The sequence below is a fragment of the Tursiops truncatus genome, chromosome 1, assembly GCF_011762595.2.
Source record: "Tursiops truncatus isolate mTurTru1 chromosome 1, mTurTru1.mat.Y, whole genome shotgun sequence".
In the NCBI taxonomy this organism is placed as follows: domain Eukaryota; kingdom Metazoa; phylum Chordata; class Mammalia; order Artiodactyla; family Delphinidae; genus Tursiops; species Tursiops truncatus.
The window spans coordinates 84944089-84964646 of NC_047034.1; the positions used below are offsets into that span (position 1 = coordinate 84944089).

The 20558-nt window shown below is 44.3% G+C and overlaps 1 protein-coding gene and 1 long non-coding RNA gene across 3 annotated transcripts in view; one reads left to right on the top strand and one right to left on the bottom strand.

Annotated features, from left to right (window-relative positions):
• LOC101327843 (monocarboxylate transporter 1-like) overlaps positions 1-6334 on the top strand; it is a 38955-nt gene extending 32621 nt beyond the window's left edge. For both annotated transcript variants that reach the window (XM_033861729.2, XM_033861735.2), the window contains one exon: positions 3137-6334. In XM_033861729.2, coding sequence (XP_033717620.1) covers positions 3137-3390 — 254 coding nt within the window. In that variant the 3' untranslated portion in view covers positions 3391-6334. The remainder of the gene's footprint in view (positions 1-3136) is intronic.
• Positions 6335-8256: 1922 nt separating this feature from the next.
• LOC117312626 (uncharacterized) lies at positions 8257-17140 on the bottom strand. Its single transcript, XR_004527040.2, has 3 exons — positions 16966-17140; positions 16092-16191; positions 8257-8505 (listed from the first exon to the last, which is right to left on the bottom strand). It is a non-coding gene; the product is annotated as an uncharacterized lncRNA (long non-coding RNA).
• Between the last annotated feature and the right edge of the window lie 3418 nt (positions 17141-20558).

Here is a 20558-nt window from a genome sequence, read left to right on the forward strand (position 1 = left end):
ATCCTAGTCGTTTTCTATATTCTGTCATATATTACAAGTCTGTGATGTAGGACAATTATTGTTCCCGCTTTATAAATAAAGAAATAGAGGCTTCTAAAAGTGAAATAACTTGTCCAAGATCACACAGCTAGTAAGTGACAATAAAACCCGGTGTATTATTCTCTTAAGAATGCTAAATGGTGAATGGATAAAGAAGATGCGGCACATATATACAATGGAATATTACTCAGCCATAAAAAGAAATGAAATTGAGTTATTTGTCGTGAGGTGGATGGACCTAGAGTCTGTCATACAGAATGAAGTAAGTCAGAAAGAGAAAAACAAATACTGTATGCTAATGCATATATATGGAATCTAAAAAAAAAAAAAAGGTTCTGAAGAACCTAGGGGCAGAACAGGAATAAAGACACAGACGTAGAGAATGGACTTGAGGACACAGGGAGGGGGAAGGGTAAGCTGGGACAAAGTGAGAGAGTAGCACTGACATATATACACTATCAAATGTAAAATAGATAGCTAGTGGGAAGCAGCCGCATAGCACAGGGAGATCAGCTCGGTGCTTTGCGACCACCTAGAGGCGTGGGATAGGGACGGTGGGAGGGAGATGCAAGAGGGAGGGGATATGGGGATATACGTATGCATATAGCTGATTCGCTTTTTTATACAGCAGAAACTAACACAACACTGTAAAGCAATTATACTCCAATAAAGATGTTAAAAAAAAAGAATGCTAAATGGTTTACATTTTAAAATTATTAATACAAAATACAACAATAATTTGGACTTCTGGATGTGACCCATGCTTTTGAGATTATGTACTATAAAGTAAGGAAGGATACATAACAGAAGATCCACTACTGACCTGTCCACCCTCTCTCCTCCCTATATATACCCAAGGAGATTCCAAATCCTGTCCGTTTTTTGCTTCCTAAATCTCCTTCTAATCTGCCCGTTTTCTCTCCATCACAACTACCACTCTTATCCAAATCTCCTATCTTTTATCAGTAGGCTTCTAACTTTACCCATATCCACTCTAGCTGTTCTTCATCTCTTAGAACACTCCAGTTGCTTCCCACGTTCTCAGGGTGAAGATCAAATTCCCTGCTGTGGCCTACTAGGTCCTGCGTGGCCTGGCCCACCTGTGTCTCCAGCCTCATTTCCCACCACTCAGTTTGCTCTCTGCTTCTCCTCTCACACCCTGTGCTTCCTCCTATCACCTGCCTTCGCACTGGCTGTTCTCTGCCCTGAGCCTTTTCCCATCTCCCTTCTCCTTGATAACTCCTATCCTCCTGTAAGTCTTGGCTAAGTTTACACTTTAAGAAAAGCCTTCCTGGGCTTCCCTGGTGGCTCAGTGGTTAAGAATCTGCCTTCCAATGCAGGGGGCACAGGTTCGGGCCCTCGTCCGGGAAGATCCCACGTGCCACGGAGCAACGAAGCTCGTGCTCCACAACTACTGATCCTGTGCTCCAGAGCCCACGAGCCACAACTACTGAGCCCGCGTGCCACAACTAATGAAGCCCACACGCCTAGAGCTCGTGCTCCGCAACAAGAGAAGCCACTGCAATGAGAAGCCCAAGCACTACAGCCAAGAGTAGCCCCCGCTCGCCGCAGCTAGGGAAAGCCCGCGCACAGCAACAAAGACCCAACGCAGCCAAAAATAAAATTTTTTTTTTTAATTAAAAAAAAAGAAAAGCCTTCCTGACCCTACTTGCTAGTCTTAAAACCCTTATTTTCTGCCTTCAAACCTTCCTTGTAGCACTTGTCACAGTCTGTATAGTTATTGGATTAACATTTCTCTTCTCCACTGAGCTGTGGATGTTACCTCCTTTGCTCACCCTTAACTCAGGGCCTAGCAGACCCAGGGCCATGTGTATGTTTAGAGAATCAATAAGTATTGCTGAGCGAGTGATGCCCTGCATTGGAAAACCATATGGAGTCATATTTGAATTGCTTATTATGTCCTTTATATGGGTAGTATTTTCCAAAGTTTATTTCTTTTATTTATTTATTTGGCTGCATTGGGTCTTAGTTGCAGCATGTGGGATCTTCACTGTGGCGCTTGGGCGCCCTGGTTGTGGGGCATGGGCTCCAGCGCACGTGGGCTCAGTGGTTGCAGCACGCGGGCCCTCTAGTGGTGGCTCGCGGGCTCTAGAGCGTGCAGGCTCAGTAGTTGTGGCGCGCAGACTTAGTTGCCCTGTGGCATGTGGGATCTTAGTTCTCTCACCAGGGATCGAACCCACATCTCCTGCATTGGAAGGTGGATTCTTAACCACTGGACCACCAGGGAAGTCCCTCCAAAGTTTATTTCTTAATACTAGTTTGAGATACTAATAAATTTTACTATTACAAGGATTTCATGGCCAAAAAAAGATTGGAAACACCAAAGTAAATAAGTTTCTTTACCTCATAAATAAGTAAATAAGTTTCTTTACCTCATAAAGCCTTTAATAGAAAAGACTATGTGTCATTTCCAAATTTACTTGACTTTGCAAACACTAGGGAGTATCCTGTAGCACAGAAGTTATGGTGCAGGCCTCAGAGTCAGACTTGCTGGGTTGAAAGCCAACCTGTTTCATTTACAAGCTTTGTGACCTTGGATGAGTTACTTAAGTTTTCTGTACTTCAGTTTTTCTGTTATACAGTGGGGATGATGATAGAATCTTCCTGTTGTGAGGATTAAGCACTTAGAATGGTGGAAGGGTGTTGCCGTTAGTTAATGTTAGCAGAGGACGAGTGTTCACAGGAACGCCCTTTGGGAAATGCTGATGTCAGAGAAAGTGCGTTGGCCTGGGAGACTGGAATTAGCTCTATGGCCTTGGGCAAGACTACTAAACCTCTTTTGAGCAACAAATTTTTCCATTGAATATTGAGAGGATTGACTCTAGGTGGTCTCTAGGACTTTCCCAATTCAAATTTGCCAAGATTTAATTATTTTCAAGTTGCTAAAGATAATAGAATACACAGGGTCATCCAAAATCAGTTGACATCATAAACAAAAGGTCAAATAATTTTGAGCAGTTTCTATTTAGACTAATTTGTCATTTACGAGCTCTTTGAGTGGATCCTTAAGCTTTATTTGGGAAAGGGTATAACTGTTTACCCACATAACTTTTTTTTTTTTTTTGGACATCCTTAGGTCGTCTCAGTGACATATACGGAGACTACAAATATACATACTGGGCATGCGGCATAATCCTTATTGTCTCAGGCATCTATCTCTGCATTGGCATGGGCATCCATTATCAACTTGAGGCAAAAGAACAGAAGGCAGAGGCGAAGCAGAATAAGGAAAGTAAAGAGATGGAACCAAAAGAAGTTATTAAAGCTGCAGAATCTCCAGAACTGAAAGGCACAGAAGCAGGACCCAAAGAGGAGACACTTTCAGGCTGAAGTCAGAGATAAACAGAAGCTTTGGGGCAAAGATACTTGAAAAATTCTACTCAATCATGTTCTACTCTTGGTGCTAACAGTGGATAGTGGACATTTGTGTGGAAGTCATACCAGGTGTTCATTGATAGAACTTTTATTTCCTTCCTTTACAACAGTCATAATAAATATGTCACGTCCTTTAGGGGCAGGGGATTTGCAAAAGGTGACAGAAGGAAGAAGCTTTTATTTGAAGTCATATTTATCAAGGTATACCTTAAATACTTACAAATCCCTTTTATAAGAGTAAAGTTTAATGAATTTTGACACAAGTATTTTGTCAAATAACTACCACACTAATATAGAATATTTCAAACAGCCAAAATAATTCCCTTCTGCTCCTTTGCAGTTAATCCCCTCCCCTTAACTATAGCCCCTGGCAGCCACTGCTCTGATTTCTGTCCCCTATAGTTTTGTCTTTTCCAGAATGGAATAAATGGAACCACATAGTATGTAACTATGGCACAATAGTGTATATATATGGTCTTTATCCTCAGTTCCTGGTATACAGCTCCTAGAAGCCTTGGAATCTCTGGAGTGATAAGAGTCTCTTTTGCATGCTAATTAGGTGACTGGTGGCTGGAGACCCCTTTCTTAACTTCAGGATAGGGGCTAGTCTCCAAAAAGGCCAAAGCATGATTGGAGGGTTGGAACTTTCAGCCCCATCCTCTGACCTCTGAGAAGGGGAGAGGGGCTGGAAGTTGGGTTCAATTATTAATGTCCAATGATATAATCAATCATGCCTATGTAATAAAAACCCCTAAACTACAGAGAGCTTCCTGGCTGGTGAATACTTTGAGGTACTGGGAGAGTAGTGTGCCCAGAGAGGGCATGGAAGCTCCCTACCTCCCCTCCCCACCCTATTTTACCCTATGCCTCTCTTCCATCTGGCTGTTCTGAATTGTATCCTTTATAATAAATCAGTGAACGTAAGCAAAGTGTTTCCTGAGTTCTGTGATCCATTCTAGTAAATTATCAAACTTGATGAAGGAGTCATGGGAACTCCCAATTTATAGCTGATTGGTCACAAGTACAGGTGGCAACCTGGGACTTGAGACTGGAATCTGAAGTGAGGGCAGTCTTGTGAGACTAAGCCTTTAAATCTGTGGAATCTGACACTAACTCCGGGTACTTTATGTCAGAATAGAATTGAACTGTAGGACACCCAGTCGGTGTCTGGAGAGTTGGCGCAATGGTTGTTGGTATGGAAATAACCCACACATTTGGTGTCAGAAGTGTTGGGAGTAACAGCAGTTGGGAGTAGCCTTTTGTGTCTGGCTTCTTTCACAAGAGCATAATGTTTTATGGTTCATCCATGTGGTTGTATTTTTCAGTAGTTCATTGCTTTTTATTGCTGAGCAGTATTTCTTTGTAGAGATGTACCATAATTTGTATATCCATCCCCCAGTTGGACATTTGAGCTTTGTTCTAAGTAAAGAGATCTGTGCAGACTCCTGCTTTCATTTCTCTTGGGTAAATGCCTAGGATTGGAGTTGCTGGGTCATATGGCAAGTACATTTTTAACTTTGTAAGAAACTATCAAACTCTCTTCTCAGTAGCTATACCATTTGGTAATCCCACTAGCGATGTATGAAAATTCTAGCTGTTCTACATCCTTGTCAGCACTTGGCATTGCCGATCTTTTTAACTTTCCCGTTCTAGTTGGTATGTAGTGTGTGACATTTCCCTGAACATTAAAGATGTTGACCATTTTTCCATGTGCTGTCCTCCGTGTATTTTTAGAGAAGGTTTTTTTTTTGTTTTTTTTTTTTTGGGCTGTGCTGCGTGGCATGTGGGATCTTAGTTCCCTGACCAGGGATTGAACCCGTGTCCCCTGCAGTAGAAGTGTGGAGTCCTAACCACTGGACTGCCAGGGAATTCCTGAGAAGGTTTATTTTTTAATCCCGACATTTAACAGTCTTAAAAATATTTAGGTGCCCTGAGGTTTTGTCCTTCAAACTCTTTAGGTGACTTTTCCTGGCATATCTGACAGTGAAATGAACAATCTATTTGAACACCCTTAAATGTGTGGCAGTGTATTTAAATAGATGGTTATGAAGTCTAATAGCATGGAAAGATCCTTCTGTTATAAGCATGATACAATGTTACGTGAAAAAAGCAGAACACAAACTAGATAAGTATATATAATATACTCTCAGGGAAAAAAAAGAGGAAAGAGATAAACACAAAATTCCAACCATACTTGTGTTGGAATGGTGACTTTTTCCCTATATTCATTTTCCTTAATGTGAATGTGATTGTTATATTTTCACTAATAACAGAGGAAAAATGAATAGATTTGAAATAGAAGAGTTCTGACAAGAGGCACTTATCTCCTAAGAAAATAAAGCTAATGATCATTATAAACCATTATCTATTTGTTTATCTTTAAGAGTTGCATTCTGGTGAAAGGGAGGCGAGTGTGACATGGAAGTTGAGAACACAGAGCATGAATAGCCTCAAGGCATGATTTTGCTTGTCCTGGATAAAGCTGTGGAGGGTAGAGTCCACAGGCCGCCTGTGTCAACCATCATTGCTTCCCTCCTGGAGACAGTGCTCTCAGGGACAGCATTCCTGTGGTTCCCCTTCCAGTCATCATTCAGCTGCAAATGCATGTCTAACTCAGGAAGCCAGAGCATTCTGCACTTACCCACGTCACAGCGTCATGCTTTTGAACATTATCCTACTGAGAGCAGCATCAGAAAAAAGTACAGTGAGGGACTTCCCTGGTGGTCCAGTGGGTAAGACTCTGTGCTCCCAATGCAGGGGACCCGGGTTCGATCCCTGGTTGGGGAACTAGATCCCGCATGCATGCCACAACTGAGTCCGCACACCACAATGAAGATCCCGCATGCCGCAACTAAGACCCGGCACAGCCTAAATAAATAATTTTTTTTTTTTTTTTTTACAGAAAAGGGTACAATGATGTCACAAAAAGACAGGGTGATGTGGACCAAAGGAGGAAGTCTACCTTTCCATACATCCACTCAACAGATATTATTGACATTTACCCTAAGTGTCAGTTCTAAGCAGGGTTCTAGGCATTGAAGATTCATTCTGTGTTCCACAGATCTCACTTTCTGGTAGGGGAAGGCAGACAGTTAACAGTAAGTTGTAAGGAAAACAGCAGTTTTCAGAATAGAGCAATGGTTAAAAGATCAGCCCTCATGAAAGAATGCTCAACATCATTAATCGTTAGAGAAATGCAAATCAAAACTACAATGAGATATCATCTCACACCAGTCAGAATGGCCATCATCAAAAAAATCTAGAAACAGGGCTTCCCTGGTGGTGCAGTGGTTGAGAGTCCACCTGCCGATGCAGGGGACACGGGTTTGTGCCCCGGTCTGGGAAGATCCCACATGCCGCGGAGTGGCTGGGCCCGTGAGCCATGGCCGCTGAGCCTGCGCGTCCGGAGCCTGTACTCTGCAACGGGAGAGGCCACAACAGTGAGAGGCCCACCTACAGCAAAAAATAATAATAATAATAATAATCTAGAAACAGTAAATGCTGGAGAGGGTGTGGAGAAAAGGGAACACTCTTGCACTGCTGGTGGGAATGTGAATTGGTACAGCCACTATGGAGAACAGTATGGAGATTCCTTAAAAAACTACAAATAGAACTACCATATGACCCAGCAATCCCACTACTGGGCATATACACTAAGAAAACCATAATTCAAAAAGAGTCATGTACCAAAATGTTCATTGCAGCTCTATCTACAATAGCCCGGAGATGGAAACAACCTAAGTGTCCATCATTGGATGAATGGATAAAGAAGATGTGGCACATGTATACAATGGAATATTACTCAGCCATAAAAAGAAATGAAATTGAGCTATTTGTAATGAGGTGGATAGACCTAGAGTCTGTCATACAGAGTGAAGTAAGTCAGAAAGAGAAAGACAAATACCGTATGCTAACACATATATATGGAATTTAAGGGAAAAAAATGTCATGAAGAACCTAGGGGTAAGACAGGAATAAAGACACAGACCTACTAGAGAATGGACTTGAGGATATGGGGAGGGGGAAGGGTAAGCTGTGACAAAGAGAAAGGCATGGACATATATACACTACCAAACGTAAGGTAGATAGCTAGTGGGAAGCAGCCGCATAGCACAGGGAGATCAGCTTGGTGCTTTGTGACCGCCTGGAGGGGTGGGATAGGGAGGGTGGGAGGGAGGGAGATGCAAGAGGGAAGAGATATGGGAACATATGTATATGTATAACTGATTCACTTTGTTATAAAGCAGAAACTAACCATTGTAAAGCAATTATACTCTAATAAAGAAGTAAAAAAAAAAAGATACAAGGAAATAAAAATTTTAAATAAAAATTACTCAAACCCCCCCCCAAAAATAAAAATAGAACTCAGGCTTACCGGACCTACTGACTCACAATCTGCACTTTTACAATCTCCCCAGTGTACTTGTGTACCCCTGAATAGTTGAAAGGTACATTTCTACCTCGACATGTCTTTTCTGTCTGAGAAATACACATATTTTATCCAATTTGGCATAAATAAAACACTCAAAACTGCAAAAAAAAAAATCAGCCTTAATTTATTCATTCATCTAAGCAGTTTTTTTTTGAGTATCATCTATGTGCCTGACTATTTGCTGGATAGAGGGAATAACAGTGAACAAAATCCAGTTCCTGGAACCCACAGCTTCTAGTTTAGTGGGGAAGACTGCACAGTAAGTGCTGTGATGAGACAGCACATGAAAGGGTACCTAACTCTACCTTGGGAGGGCCTAGAAAGCCTAAAGGTATATCAACTCTGAGCCTCATAACAGAAGCATAATATAATTGTTGTGAGGATTAAAGTGCCCAGCATATGGTTTTAGTCATTTTAATAATGAAATTGGAATCTACTCACACCGAGCAGTGCAGTGAGGGAAGCGTCAGTATGTTTCATCATTAACCAGAACAACAATGAAAAAGAACTGCTGATAACACTTACATAGTTCATGGTTTACGTAGCCCTTCTACGTGCAGTTTATCATCCAATCCACACAAAACCCCAGGGAGGCAGCTATAGTTAAAAACAATGCATGTGATATCCTGGATTGGGTCCTGGAACCACAAAAAGACACTAATGGAAAAACTGGTCTGTAGTTAATAGGATTGTCCAGTGTTAACTTCTTAGTTATGACCAATGTTCCATGATTATGCAAGAAATTAACATCAGAGGAAGCAAAATATGTATAACTAAATCACTTTGCTGTGTACCTGAAACTAATACAACATTAGTATGTATAACTAAATCACTTTGTATATGTATACGTATAACTAAATATGTATAACTAAATATGTATAACTAATGTATAACTAAATCACTTTGCTGTGTACCTGAAACTAATACAACATTGTGAATCAACTATACTCCAATATAAAATAAAACATTTTTTAAAAAAATAAATTAAAAAAACATCAGAGGAAGCTAGGTGAAGAGCATATAGAAACTCTCTGTACCAACTTTTCTGTAAATTTAAAATTTCAATGAAAAGTGAAAAAAACAAAAAATTCACAACACAACCCCTCCATCTTAGCAGGTCATCTACTGTCAGAAGAGCATGGCAGCTCAGCGGCTAGAGCTGAAGGTGGGGCTGGATGGAAACTCTGGAAACAAACACTAGAATGGAAGAGGCGAGTCCTGCGTAATCCTGGAGGGTAAATAATGGCCAAAGCAATCACTCAGGTCCTGCACCAAAAAGAGCAAGATGATTCCTGGTCCCCAATGAATTCGCAATCTGATTTACAGTCCTTTTCTTTGGCACTGGAGTTCATAATGTGATTTCTTCACTTGTGGATTTCCTTTCCTACCATGCTTTACCGTTTCAAGAATTAAAAGAGGGCTTCCCTGGTGGCGCAGTGGTTGAGAGTCCACCTGCCGATGCAGCGGACACGGGTTCGTGCCCCGGTCCAGGAAGATGCCACATGCCGCGGAGCGGCTGGGCCGATGAGCCGTGGCCGCTGAGCCTGCGCGTCCGGAGCCTGTGCTCCGCAGCGGGAGGGGCCACAGCGGTGAGAGGCCCGCGTACCGCCAAAAAAAAAAAAAAAAAAAAAGAATTAAAAGAGCTTGCATTGCTGAGCTCTTGCCCGCTGGGTTGCAGGTGGCCAGCAGCCATGAAGAAGCCGGAAGGGGAAGTGGGCTGAGACTAAGTCCCTCGGTAGGCTGACAATCTATAAATGTGTAATCAAGAGATGTTCACCCTGGGGTGTTTTTCTCTTCCTGCTGTGCTTCATTCTCTGTACCCTCCCACCCCACTTAAAAAAAAAAAAAAAAAGGAAGAAAAGCACCTGACTGCTTTCCTGACTATAATTCTGAATACTTTTCAAATCTGAGGCTGTAGAGACATTTTTTAAAATTTTATAAGTATTTCTTTATTCATCTTATATGTAATATCTGAAGGCCAACCACATGCCCAACACTGTATAGAGCCTTAGGAATATACAATAGTGACTAACATGGGGATGTTCCCTCGGAGAGCTTATAGTCTAGAGGGTGAGAAAGACATAAACAGAGTACATAATCTGTAATTAGATTTAAGGAAAGAGCAGGGTTAGACACTATGCTGCTTCTTGCCACCTGATGACTATATTTGATGTTACTATGTCACTTTGCGAAACACCTGGATAAAGTCAATAAATTCCAATACTTTTCAGTCTATCAAAACAGTTTTTACCTAAAGTAGTTTTTAAAAATCCTGATCGCCCATAAACAAAACAAAAAGACACTCTATGGACTGGGAGAAAATATTTGCAAACAATGCAACCAACAAGGGCTTAATTTTCAAAACATACAAACAGCTCATACAACTCAATAACCAAAAAACAAACAACCCAATCAAAACATGGGCAGAAGGACTTCCCTGGTGGCGCAGTGGTTAAGAATCCGCCTGCCAATTCAGGGGACACAGGTTCAAGCCCTGGTCCGGGAAGATCCCACCTGCTGCAGAGCATCTAAGCCCGTGCACCACAACTACTGAGCCTGCTCTCTAGAGCCTGTGAGCCACAACTACTGAGCCACATGCCACAACTACTAAAGGCCATGCTCCTAGAGCCTGGATTTTGCAACAAGAGAAGCCACTGCAATGAGAAGCCCAAGCACCACAACATAGAGTAGCCCCTGCTCGTTGCAACCAGAGAAAGCCTGCGCGCAGCAACGAAAACACAAGGCAGCCAAAAATAAATAATAAATTAATTAAAAATTTAAAAATGGGCAGAAGACCTGAATAGACATTTCTTTTTCTTTTTCGGCTGCCTTGGATCTTTGTTGCTGCGTGCGGGCTTTCTTTAGTTGCGGTGAGCAGGGGCTACTCTTCGTTGCGGTGCGCTGGCTTCTCATAGCAGTGGCTTTTCTTGTTGCGGAGCACGGGCTCTAGGCACAGAGGCGTCAGTAATTGTGGCTTGCAGGCTCTAGAGCGCAGGCTGAGTAGTTGTGGTGCACAGGCTTAGTCGCTCCGCGGCATGTGGGATCTTCCCGGACCAGGGCTCGAACCCACGTCTCCTGCATTGGCAGGTAGATTCTTAACCACTGTGCCACCAGGGAAGCCCCTGAACACACCTTTCTCCAAAGAAAATATACAGATGGCCAATAGGCACATGAAAAAATACTCAACATTTCTAATCATCAGGGAAATGCAAATAAAAACTACTATGAGGTATCACCTCACAGCTCTTGGAATGGCCATCATCAAAAAGTCTACAAATAATGTGTTGGAGAAGGTATGGAGAAAAGGGAACACTCCTACACTGTTGGTGGGAGTGTAAATTGGTGCAGCCACTATGGAAAATAGTATGGAGGTTCTTTAAAAAACTAAAAATAGAGCTGCCACATGATCCAGCAATCCCACTCCTGGGTATATATCTGGAAAAGATGAAAACTCTAATTCAAAAAGATCCATGCACCGTAATGTTCTTAGCAGCACTATTTACAATAGCCAAGACGTGGAAGCAACCTAGGTGTCCATCAACAGATGAATGGATAAAGAAAATGTGGCATATATATATATATATATATATATATAATAAAAAGGAAGATTACTCAGCTGTAAAAAAAGAATGAAATAATGCCATTTTCAGCAACGTGGATGGAGCTAGAGATTATCATACTAAGTGAAGTCACAGAGAGAAAAACAAATAATACATGATATCACTTATATGTGGAATCTAAAATAATGATACAAATGAACTTATTTACAAAACAGAAATAGACTCACAGACATAGAAAACATATTTATGGTTACCAAAGGGGAAGGGGGGAGGGATAAATTACGAGTATAAGATTAACAGACAGAGACTACCATATATAAAGTGGATAAAAACCAAGGATTTACTGTATAGCACAGGGAACTATATTCAATATCTTATAACATATAATGGAAAAGAATCAAAACAAGAATATACCCAAATCATTTTATTGTATACTTGAGACTCACACAATATTGTAAATCAACTGTACTTCAATTAAAAAAAAGAAAAAGAGGGCTTCCCAGGTGGCGCAGTGGTTGAGAGTCCGCCTTCCGATGCAGGGGACACGGATTTGTGCCCCGGTCCAGGAAGATCCCACGTGCCACTGAGCCTGTGCTCCGCGACGGGAGAGGCCACAACAGTGAGAGGCCAGCGTACCGCAAAAAAAAAAAAAAAAGAAAGAAAGAAACAGAAAGAGATAAAAATTCCGATCACTTGGACACACCCAAGACCAGATAAGTCAGATTAGGGTGGAACCAAGCGTCAATGATTTTTTTTTTAATTGATGTACTGTTAATTTACAATATATTAGTTTCAGGTGTACAACATAGTGATTCACAATTTTAAAAGGTTATACTACATTTATAGTTATTTAAAAATATTCCCCATGCTGTACAATAAATCCTTGTAGCTCATCTATTTTTTACATAGTGGTTTGTACCTATTAATCCCCTGAGGCTGTAGAGTCGTTTAGTGACAACCACTGCCTCAGTCCTAGAACCAGCTAAATTCTAAGCATTATCCACTTTCTCAGATGCTGAGGATAAGCGCAAGCCAAGGAAGACTTGCACCTGCTGGGCTAGTTTTCTGAGCTGGAAGCTCTGGAGTGCTCTTAGCCTCCTCCCACATGGAAGGAATCCCTCCTGCTTACTTCTCATCACTTACCAACACCCAAAAGTTGTTGTACTTCAGCGTCTCCCCTGTCCACCCCTTCCTCACCTGTTTTCCCTGCTACAGCCTTGGGTCAGGCCCTCACACACTCATCAGAATTCCTGAAATAGCCTCCAAAGGACCCCCACAGGCTGAGGTCTCACTCCTCACTTCCAATCCACCCTCAACACTGCTACTGTCAAAGTATAAGCATGACGAGGTTAAAACATGCCCGTCATACACGTATATAAGGAGCATGTGGCAAAGATTGGTTTAACTCCTTAACGAAGGAACTAGCAGAATAGTAAATCCAGTTCAAAGGAAAATTCAAGAAACAATATAGTCGATGAAAAAAGGAATGCCGGAATGATTGCAAACTTAGAGATACAATAAAACTAACTAACCTTCGCTCTTTCACACATTTACATTCCTCAGCCACTGCCTTCATTCCCAGGTCTCTTTATCTGAGGCCTCTGAGGTCCTCTTCAGGCAATTCTGCCCAGGCCTCCTTGCAGGCAGGGGAAGGGGGAGGGGAAAACCAGTGCTCAGTGCCCAGGTCTTTCCCCAGCTCACCCTTCCCCAGCCCCAGAGTCCATCAAACTGCTGGAGCCTTTTGTTGGGCGCTCCCTCAATAGTGAGATGACCCCACATCTGTGCTGGTCCACCTGGGCCTCAGGAAAATGGAACAGGGAGAGCCACTGCTTCCTGTTTTAGCTTCTTGTTTACACCATCACAGCAAGTGGTTACAGGTTTACCTCTTCCATTTAGGGCTGGTTGCTTTAACTGGCTACTCAGACACCTGACAGCTCTGTTGCTCCTGTCTCAGCTGAGCTCCTACCAGGGTTATATATTTTTACTGGACGAGGGATCATTTGCATCTCTGCAAGGCAAAAACTATGAGTGAACACAGAGCATCCCAGAGCCTGGGCCCTAAACAATAGTAAATAGATAGCAAAGGTTTCCTCTCCCGATACTACTCAGCCATAAAAAAGAGTGAAATAATGCTATTTGCAGCAACATGGCTGGACCTAGACATTGTCATACTAAGTGAAGTAAGTCAAAAAGAGAAAGACAAATACCATATGATATCACTTATATGTGGAATCTAAAATATGACACAAATGAACTTATCTACAAAACAGAAACAGACTCAACAGACATAGAGAACAGACTTGTGGTTGCCAAAGGGGAAGGGGCGTGGGGAAGGGATGGATTAGGAGTTTGGGATTAGGAGATGCAAACTACTATATACAGAATGGACAAACAACAAGGTCCTACTGTACAGCACAGGGAACTATATTCATTATCCTGTGATAAACCATAATGGAAAAGAGTATGAGAAAGATGTATGTATAACTGAATCACTTTGCTGTACAGCAGAAATTAACACAGTGTTGTAAATCAACTATACTTCCTTAAAAAAAAGTTTTTTTAAAAAAGGTTTATTCTCCTGGATTCTAGAACCTAGAGAATTAAATAATCTGTAGGTAGGTGCATTAGGCAAGGATCCATCCAAGGAGGACTTTGAAAGGACACATAATCATCCTTTGCCCTATTTCTAAGTTTTAGATGATTTTGTGTAACACTGCCAAAATGAGGTACTGTTGCAACCTTGACACTTAACTGCTGGTTCAGCCTGTTGGCACTGCCCGGACAGTAGCCAAGCTCACAGCTGCTCCAGCTCCCTCCAAGTCCTGGGCCACCTACCTGTGCAGCTCCAGGCCAAATGGCACCAGCAGCTTCCACTGCAGGTCACCTGGCTTGTCAAGGCTGGAGGCAGTGAGGGAGAGACAAGGGTTCTAGTTTGTTCTTATGGGGCTTGTTGACCTTGTTCTCCCCAACCTCATCTCCAGTTTTTCTTCCCAAATCCTGTCCCTGCAGGTATACAGCAATTCCAGGCCCAGGCCAGATGCAGGGACCACAGGCTTCCACGGAATCCTTCACCGGTTCCCACAATTACGTAGGGTGTAATTCTTATCATAAATTGCTTATTTCATATCATTCTTAGTGATTCTGTTCTCTGCACAATCCTGACTGATACACTCCCCAAATTTTCTCAGTGTCCTTTTTTGGGCTCTTCATGGCTAGAGGGCAATAGTTATTAAGAGAATAAACCTTGATGTTAAATTCCAGCTCAGACCCTCCCCAGCTCTGACTCCCCAGGCACAGCATTTAACTTCTCTAAGCCTCAGTTTCTACATCTGTAAAATGGGAATAACAGCAGAACTCCATTAGAAGGTTGCTATGAGGATTAAACAAGGCAATGGCAGTAAAATCCTTCCTGACCTAGTGTAAACACTCAATATTCACTATGATCATTACCTCTATCATAAATAACACTTATCACTGTGACTTGCTTTTCTGAACCACCATCATCACACACATCAGAGTGTGAACTTCTTGAGACAGTGAGCAAAGAGACATCCCTTTTGATTGGAGGGCTGAGGAAGCTTCCATGTCAGCTGGGCCCTGAATAGTTGGATGGGCGTGGGTAGATAGGGGAAGGATGGCATCTCTCTTAGAAAGGAAAAACCAGAGATAGGTGTGTAGAGACCAGCAGTAGAACCAACGAGGCTTTGAAATTGTACAAATTATCTTAATTGAGCAACATGTGTTAACAGACTCTGCATCAGGCCCTGGGCTGGGCTAGGAAGATAGAACGTTGAATAAGAAGCTTTCTGTCTGGACTTCCCTGGTGGCACAGTGGTTAAGAATTTGCCTGCCAATGCAGGGGACATGGGTTTGACCTCTGGTCTTGGAAGATCCCACATGCCGTGGAGCAACTAAGCCTGTGTGCTACAACTACTGAGCCTGAGCTCTACAGCCCACGAGCTACAGCTACTGAGCCCGCACCTGCGTGCCACACTACTGAAGCCCATACGCCTAGAGCCCGTGCTCTGCAACAAGAGAAGCCACTGCAATGAGAAGTCCGCGCACCGCAACAAAGAGTAGTCCCCGCTCGCCGCAACTGGAAAAAGCCCCCGAGCAGCAATGAAGACCCAATACGGCCTAAATAAATAAATAATTTTTTAAAAAAAGGAAGAAGACTCCTGCCTACTTAAAAAAAAAAAAAAAAAAGAAGCTTTCTGTCTGTTGGGGGCAATAAAAGGATATCAGTACTTATAACACAATGTGATGAGAACCCCAAAAATCCAGCAGCTGAACTCCAAGGACTTAAAAGTGAATCAAGGGCAGAGTGTTTCCCAAGCCCAGGTCTGATGAGGGCAGAAGGCAGAGGACATCCCTGTAGGCCTATGGGCTGCCTTGGAGAAATGAATGAAGAGACATCTGTGCTCTATGCCCACTCCATCCCCCAACCTTCTCCCTCCCTCTCTCCCTTTTGGGTGAACGTGGGTTAGTATTGAGTAGGAAGTGAATGTCCCTATTCCTTGAGCCCAGTTCTCTAGGCCTGATTATAGAAGAGGCAACCAGAGGCTGGGGTAGTACATCTAAAATTATTGAGAAGAAAATGTATTATCTGCCTAAAGAAATGTGTCAAAAGAGAGCACAAGAAAGCACAGTAAAATGTGTTCCACCTGGAATGTAAGCTCCATGAGGCAGGGACTTTGAGTATCTGAAGATTCCATCTCTGGTATGCAGTCAAAGATGTGGTATGTGGTAGCATTCAAGTATGTGCTGAAAGTATAAAATAATGAATAAATGAATGAGTGAATGAAGACTCAAGAGATGGATTCCCCCCGGGTGGGAACTGGCACACAAGCTGCCCTGCTCAGTGCTCTCAGATGTAGCCAAAGACCTATGTTCTTTTAAACACTTGAAGCATCAACCAACTCCTTTGGGTTTACTTTTCTCCCCACCCGTAGCACGTGCCTCACCTTCCCCACCCAGAGGTCTATCAGCCAAAGGGAGTAAAAATGCCCAGCACGCAGGAAGGACATTCCAGTCCAGATGACAGATACCCTCCTGCAAGAACCCCCCACTAGGCAACCTGGCGTGTGGCCGCAGGCGAGTGAATGATCATGTGTCTGTCAGGCTCTCAGGCTCCATTCAACCCTGGGGGACTGACAAGATCAAACCACTACAAGTTCACCGAGGTGGTGCCGCCCAAGACGGCCTCCGGGCCTGGTGACGCCTCCACCTCACCATCCCCCTAATCTGATTTTGCACTGGTCACTTAAGTGTTTCTCCAGACACTGCTGATGGGCTCCAACCCTGGGAACTGACTGACGCGGTGCCCAGACGGCGTGGCTCTCAGCAGCCTCCCTGCCCCACACATCCCACAGCCCCAGCCTCGGGGTCAGTCCCCAGAACCTGAGCCGCTTGTGCTTCTCAGGAAGGAACAGACACCTTGGGGACCTGCTCAGGACCTGCCATGGGCGTCAGCCCAGCCCACCGCCTAAAAGCTCACCGGGCCTCCTCCCGCAGCCAGCAACACCAACACATATTCACCAGGCAAGATGGTGCAGTGGGCTCGGGGCTCAGAAAGACCTGGGTTTGGAGCCTGGCCCTACCACCCACTGGCTGTGTGGCTCTGGGAAGATCACTTTGCTTCTCTGTGCCTCGGTTTCCCCATCTGTAAAATAAGGATAACAACAGTCGTATCAGCCAGAGTTTAGCACAGGAAACAGGAACCACTCAAGGTATTTTGAGCAGAGAGTGACTTGATACGGGGGGGTTAGGTGCTAATGGGATGGTTGGATGGCTGGACGGGGGAAGGGAGGAGGTAAGGCTGAGTCTCCAGAGGATCTGCTCCCTCGCTGTGGGCAGGAGAGGAAGGTGAGCATCTGGAGGTTGCCCTGGCACTCCTGAATTCAGGATACAAGTGTATCCTGGGGATCCAAGGAGCAGGCAGGGCCTCCACTGCAGCTGCCAGGGATGGGGACCACACACTGGACATCACTGCAGTAGAAGATGCACATCTGTATGACCCCGTTTGCCAGAAGGGAGCAGCCAAAGCAGTAGGAAGGCGGCCTCTGGTTCCCTTCCACCTTCCAAATCCCATGTGAGGGTCTCAGCGTTGCATCACAGGATGCTTTCCCCCCACCCCAACCTCCCCAAAAGGCCTCTCCCCCACCCCCACTTCCCTCCTTTCCTGCCGCCCCCAGGATGGATGTGGCGGTGTGGGGCGTCCTCGTGTGGTCGAGAGCGGCCCTGCAGCCCCGCCGCCAGGATCCCAGGCTGCCCTCCTCCTCCTCCTCCTGCACCCGTGCTGCCCTCCTGCCGGAGCCCCGGGCCCCGCTGTCCCACGGACGTCATGGCTGTGCCACCGCCCACGCCCACTACTCCAACTGGCTCGCCTCCAAGCTACATTCCGTCCTTCTTTTACCTCTGAATGCTTTCTCACTTATATTTTAAAATTCAATGTTCTATACATATCAAAGAGTATGTATTAGTTATCTAACCCTATGTAACCAATTACCCTAAAATGTAGCAGCTTAAAATAGCAAACATTTATTACCTTACACAGTTTCCGATGGTCAGAAATCCAGGAGCAGCTTAGCTTGGTGGCGCTGACTCAGGGTCTCTCATGCAGGTGCTGTCAAGACACTGGCTGAGACTGTGGTCATCTGAAAGCTGGGGTGGCTCCACTTCCAAGTTCACTCACACTGTCTTCCTCGAACGCCCTTAGTTGCTTGCCTTTGGGCCTCCCCATAAAGCTGCTGGCGACATGTCAGCCGGCTTCCCCCAGAGCAAATGTTCCCAGGGAAGGAGAGCAAGAGAAACCAAAATATTAAAACCCAACCTCAGAAGTGACCTACCAGGAGTTCCCTGGCAGTCCAGTGGTTAGGACTTGCCTCTTTCACTGCTGGGGCCTGGAGCTAAGATCCTGAAAGCCATGTGGCACCAGAACAAAGTGGGAGGGAATATGAATTCCAGGAAGTGGGGATCGCTGGGGTCCTTCTTACAGGCTAGCTATCACAAAACATTTTTTTTTCTCTCTTTTCTTTGGCCATGCAATTTTCGGGATCTGAGTTCCCCGACCAGGGATTGAACCCAGGGCCGTGGCAGTGAAAGCACCGAGTCCTAACCAGTGGACCGCCAGGGAAATCCCCTTCCCCAAAAAATTTTTTAATGTTAAAAACAAAATTTTAAAAAACAACAAAATATGATCAACACCCATGAACCCACCACTCACACAAGAACCAGAACGTCACGTCTCCTGTCATCTACCCTCTGCCTCCCTGTGTGAGAGGCTAACCCCATTTTGAATTTTGTGTCTATCATTCCTTTGCTTTTCACAAAGTTTTGCCACATAGGCACAAATGTCTAAATAATATGTTTGTTTCATTTGCTTTTTTGATCTTTATAGAAATGATTGGCTATAAGTAGTAAGTGGTGCTCCCTTCTCCAAGATTCAAGCTTCTGGGCTTCCCTGGTGGCGCAGTGGTTGAGAGTCCGCCTGCCGATGCAGGGGACACGGGTTCGTTCTCCGGTTTGGGAAGATCCCACATGCCGCGGAGCGGCTGGACCTGTGAGCCATGGCCGCTGAGCCTGCGTGTCCGGAGCCTGTGCTCCACAACGGGAGAGGCCACAACAGTGAGAGGCCCGCGTACCGCAAAAAAAAAAAAAAAAAAAAAGATTCAAGCTTCTATAAAGCTCTTCTTTTCCCTTTTGTTCCCCTCCTCTGGAGGTGTAGCTGCTTCCTGGCATTCTTATTTCTGGGTTACCTCAGCATTCTTTATTTATCCATTCTCCTGTGGATGGACATTTGGGTTGTTTCCACTCCTATTTGAAAAATGATGCTGTCTCTTGGGTCCATGTCTTCTGGTACATGTGTGCAAGTTTCTCCACATTTACACCTAAGCATAGGATGCTGGGTCCTAGGATATGCAAACAAGACAACGTCAAATTATTTTCCAAGATGGTTGCACCAATTTACACTCTCACTTGCAAGTTACACAAAATCCTATTGATCCACATGTTCTCCCTCAGGTATGTGCTGTGGGGAGGTGGACCCAGGGCCTTGGGAGAGAAGAGAGGCTCCCAGGCACTGAGACTGGCAGTGGGAGAACCCACATGCCCATAGACCCCAGCCCAACTCAGCCAGAGGAGCTTTCAGGCCCCGTGATATTGTGATTTATGATAAGAAATATATATTTGGTCTTCATACCCATCCCGTTTCTGGCACAGACCTCCTAAAACCCTTGGAATTTCCTAATTAAGGAGGGCAGACAAAGGTGTCTTTTGTTATGTTAATGAGATGACTTTTGGACAGCACCTAAGGTTGGCTGCTGGTTTCCAGAGGAGCCTGCCATGTGAATAAGGGTTGGAACTTTCAGTCCCACCCACCGACCTCCAGGGAGGGAAGAAGGATTGGAGGTTGAATCAATTACCAACAGCCAACGATTTGATCAGTCATGAATGTGCAATGAAGCTCTATAAAAACCCAAAAGGAGGGACTTCCCTGGCAGTCCAGTGGTTAAAAATACTGGCTTCCAATGCAGGGGATGTGGGTTCGACCCCTGGTCGGGGAACTAGGATCCCCATATGCTGTGCAGTGCAGCCAAAAACAAAAACCAAAACAAATAACAAAACAAAGGAGAGGGTTTAGGGAGCTCCTGGGTTGGTGAACACATAGAGAGCTGAGGAGAGTGGCACTTGGAGAGCGCGTGGAAGCTTCGTGCCCTCTGCCATACCTTCCTTGCCCTACGCATCTCTTCTATCTGGCTGTCCCTGAGTCATATCCTTTCATAATAAACTGGTAATCTAGTGAGTAAAATGTTTCTCTGAGTTCTGTGAGCCTACCTAGCAAATTAATCCAAAACAAGGAGGATGTCTTTGGAACCTCCAATCTATAGCTTGTTGTCAGAAGTCCAGTTAACAACTTGGACTAGCAACTGGTCTGAAGGGCAGGAGAGTGGGGTGACGTGGGGGGAAGTCTTGTAGGAGCCCTTAAGCTGTGGAATCTGATGCTGTCTCTTTGTAGATAGCATCAGAATCGAGTTCAATTGTATGTAGGACACCCACGTGGCTTCGGAGAATTGCTTGTTGGTTGGGAGACACCCCACACACGCACCTCATGCACTCACAGTCCCCCACAT